Source organism: Poecilia reticulata, linkage group LG8 (assembly GCF_000633615.1).
Source record: "Poecilia reticulata strain Guanapo linkage group LG8, Guppy_female_1.0+MT, whole genome shotgun sequence".
NCBI classification, from domain to species: domain Eukaryota; kingdom Metazoa; phylum Chordata; class Actinopteri; order Cyprinodontiformes; family Poeciliidae; genus Poecilia; species Poecilia reticulata.
The window spans coordinates 24,067,879-24,072,208 of NC_024338.1; the positions used below are offsets into that span (position 1 = coordinate 24,067,879).

At 38.1% G+C, this 4,330-nt stretch overlaps 1 protein-coding gene across 1 annotated transcript; it reads left to right on the forward strand.

The window, feature by feature from the left end:
* Positions 1 to 4: 4 nt before the first annotated feature.
* sdr42e2 (short chain dehydrogenase/reductase family 42E, member 2) lies at positions 5 to 3,873 on the forward strand (the record flags this gene model as incomplete). Its single annotated transcript, XM_008416921.1, has 6 exons — positions 5 to 79; positions 706 to 843; positions 940 to 1,005; positions 1,134 to 1,197; positions 1,298 to 1,371; positions 3,404 to 3,873. Coding segments are annotated over 6 exons (660 nt in total), but the record flags the coding sequence as incomplete, so codon positions are not given.
* Between the last annotated feature and the right edge of the window lie 457 nt (positions 3,874 to 4,330).

Consider the following 4,330-nt stretch of genomic DNA (forward strand, 5'->3'; position numbering starts at 1 on the left):
GGGGAAACTGGAGACCTGCGTCCTGCGGCCGTGTGGCATCTATGGACCTGGAGAAAGGAGACATCTTCACAGAGTGATGGTGAGCAAGCAGCCATGTCTGAGGGGCCTCCCTGGCAGCGCACACTCCTGTTAGAAGAGTTTACATTATTGATGGAGCTCTCCAGGCATCCAGTTACGATGCCTTTTCTTCTAGTTTTYCCCCCCTCCTCCATGGCAGCGGTCGTTGGAGGTTTGGATGTAGTAAGGGATTTAGCATTTGGCCGAGATCATAACTTTTAGTTTTTTCTGCAAGTGATGTATAATTGTAGCAACCTTGGCAAAGAATTTGTGCTATGCAGTGTTAAATGTGGTAGCACTTAGCCAATGAAGTTGTTGTAGAGTTTGGTTTTCTTTAGGTACCTTTCGATGAACATAGAAATTATTTTTGGCCTGACAGCTACAAAGACATTTCAGCAAACTATTTGCATTTTAATCCACTTCTAATTAACCAATTGAATGAGCGTTTTAATAGAAAATACAAGCCTGTAAATAGTRAGATTTTCTCCTGACATACCTACATTACATCCACTGTAGATCTATGTTCTTGATTTTGTCTCACTTCTAAAAATCAAATTGATTTGAATTAAACACTGGTAGACACATTTTGTAACATGTATGTCACATGTATCTRATGAAAACTACCTACTTCTTGTTCTTTTGTGTCAGATGAACGTAGAGCGGCGCCTGTTCAGCTTCAGGTTTGGAGACCCAGCAGCCAGGATGAACTGGGTCCACATAGATAATCTGGTCCTGGCCCACAAGCTTGCAGCTGAGGCTCTCACAAAGAAGAAAGGCTGCATCGCTGTGAGTAGTAAAGACACGGTCCCACACACACTTTCATCTCTGCCTCAGTTTGAGTTACTTATGTGTCCTTTTAAAAATGTTTCTGCCATTTTGCAGAGCGGGCAGGCATATTTTATTAACGATGGCCTTTCAGTCAATCTGTTTGAGTGGCTGACACCTTTGGTGAGTAAAAATCTGTGGGTTAACTTTATGCATTCTTGTGGGTGAACCTATAAGAACTTGTGATAACACACAAAATGCAACTTATTTGAGAGTTTAGTCTGAAGTGATTTAAAAAAAAATCTTTGCAGTTTGAAAAACTGGGCTACAGCAGACCATCGATAACCGTTCCAGTCTCTCTTGTCTATTCAGCAGGTAGCTCATCGCTCCTCTTTTTTATTTTTTTATTTTTTTAAGACATTTTCATTCGAATGGAAAGATTTACCTCTGACTCTATGACTGTCCTCTTTTCAAGCTATTCTGGTGGAGTATTTACATGTGATTCTGAGTCCGGTGATCGAAGTGCCTCTGCTTTTTACCAGGAGTGAGGTAAGCCCACTTCTTTCTATTTTTTTCTGCTTTTCTAGGGTTTCTATTTGACTTAGGAGAAGTCAGAGAGAAGTAAARGCTGTGCTTCTAGCCCTAAGAACAAAAAATGCTAGCAGAAAAAGRCTGTCTCAGAAGTAGTCGTCACAGTCATTTAAATAAAATGCTGAGACTCCTGTACACAGATCACACTCTACAAACTGGCTATCARCAAAGCCAGTTTCTACCTGGTTGTGATTTATTTCCTCCAACGTAAGAAATGTTTCCTGTTTGTTGTAATGCTTGAGGAAATAACATTCCAACCTAAATATTATCGTGACAACTGCAGAAATGCTTGTAAGGCGAGATGAAAACCTATTTAATTTATCTATCTCTTAGTTTTCAGACATTAATCCTCCAGAATGAAGAGTAAGAACAATTGTAAATGCCAAAACCTGAYCTAACGCTRATGCCACTGCATGCAGGAAAGAATAAAAGGTTTCTCTTATGGTCAGATTTATGGTCGTCTTCTCTCTCAGAAAAACAGTATTCATATCTCCAACTGTTTTATATTTTTCCATATTACAAAATTTCTATTAATTTTTTTTCTATAATTAAATTTGATGGGACAACAAGAGAGAGATACATGAAAATCTGAACAGCTTGGTGTGCATCTTTACTCTTATCTCTAAATGAAGTTTGGGTAACTGCCTTCAAAATGATTTTTTAAAAAAATCTAACATTATAGATCCTGATGAAAATGTCATCTTTGCATTGAGGCATGGTGGCGGCAGCATCATGCTGAGTGAGGACTTTCCCTCCGAAAGCCAGAAAGTTGGTGAGAGCTGACAGAAAAAAAACCTTTTAGGCATACAAGAGAAACAGTTGGATGGTTTGGATAAAAGTTTGTTCATGTGATAAAATGGTCCAGTCAAAGTCCAGACCTAAATTAATTTGACAGTGTTGCACATGCTTTTCTTCAAATCTGCCTGAGTTTGAGACATGTTGCATGAAGAATGTTCAAAACATTCAGTCTCTAGATGCGGTGTGAATATTTTGGTGGAACACTGAATTTCCTTTTCCTTATTTTACCATCATAATTTTAAGACATTTTAAAAACTGTTCCACACATTTATTTTTCAGAGATTTTATTGTGTCAYAAATCTGAACTATGGAGTTTAGAAATAACATGTTTTGTGTCATTGTCTATTTAATCTAGTCTGAGATGCAACCAGTTGACTGAATGGATTATTTTTAAAACTAAGCAGCACTTTTGTCTGATATCACTAAGTAACATCAATGTAACTCACTGTGAAGTCCTCCTGTGGCTGCTGTAAGGCCGAATAATCGTCTGGAGGCCTTCATTGAGGAGTCTTGGTTGCTGGCCCGTCGGGTCTTCATAAATGTGTCATGAAGCCGAAACCAAAGCTGAGACTTTGCARACTTTGCCTGGCGCTCRTTCTGTCAGACAGAGACTGCAGGCCACTCGGATTCATGGTTGCCCCTGTGAATAAAACATAAAGTGCTGTAGGGTCAAAGMAGGAAGTTTTGACATGCCGATAACAGGAAGTGACATCASTGGAGTGGCTGTTGCCATGRTGCCATGTGGAWTTTTWWWTTTTTATTTTTGTGTGTGTGTGTAATTTTATCACATGAAGAAATTTCACAKGCCAAATCGAGGTACTTTTAGTAAGTCTGTGATAAACAAACACATTGTCATTATCCTGAAGACATCAGAAAGGAATGAGAACAGGAGGGAAAAAGCCACGGCTATCTTCAGGTCCAACCGGATGATCCAGACTCTGTAGTGTTTTACTCCCTGACTGTTCTGTGTCTTTTACAAGATCATATGGATAAACTGTGCATGAGTCATACAGGAAAAACTTTATGCTGTTATTCTGTAAAAGGTGTGAGCTTTTGAGAATGGGGGAAAAAAAAGGCCAGTTATGAAGATCAGGTTATCAGAGTTAGAAATTAGAATGAGATGACTTTTACCTGCAAATGCTTTCAGGAGCTTCTTGAAAKGATTTTCTGAGGGTTCCATCTTCTCTCGCAGGTCCGAAACATCACAGTGAGCCACACCTTCAAAATCGACAAGGCCCGTCAAGAACTGGGTTACTGCCCACAGCCGTACAGCCTGGCGGACTCCGTGGAGCATTACCTCAAGATCCGACAAAGTCGTGACACCCCGATTTCTTTATCCCTGCCCTCTGTCAGGCAGCTGGCTGAAAGAGGCGTCCTGCTGCTGCTGATGGGACTCGGCCTGGTGCTACTCATAATCTACGGCATCCTCAGTTAGAGTTAAATAGTTGTTGCAATGTCGGATGGAGAGGCTCTCAAAACTAATTGTTGCAACRAATTTGAACTCTTCTCTCACTTGTGCAGAGTTCAACTCATCAAGAGTCCCTTTTTCTTTATCTCCTCTTCAAATAAGACTTAATTTGTTGAATGTAGGTTTAGACAAATTTCCTTTTCTTTTAMAATTATGTAAGGTTGAAAGTATTAAAGGAGATWTATATTTATGAATTTAACAGCTTATTTAATTTTTGGTCTATGTGATTAATTGTCATTTATTGAAGCATGCTTCCAGTTTGTATGATAACATTCTTTAGTGACTGCTATTTACTACAGAGGTTGTTATTTTGTACACTTTTAGAAATAAAATAATTATAATGAATGAAATGTTTAATGGATGTTAAAATCAAACATTTTCTGTTATTAATAAAAGTAATGAAAATGTTTATCATTGAAATAATTTATTTCTATTTAAAGAAAAATAATCTTAACTCTTGGGCTTGCTTGATTTTGTGCTACGCCTCCAAAAGACACCCTTTTAAAGATTGTCATAGAAACATATATTTTATTTCCCAGTTCTTTCCTGRTTATCCTTTCAAAATTCAGTTCTCACTACATAGAAAATAGCTGTGAACATTCTGTAATTCTATCTTTTTAAATTCTATATTTAGTGAATAAAAAATCTCCA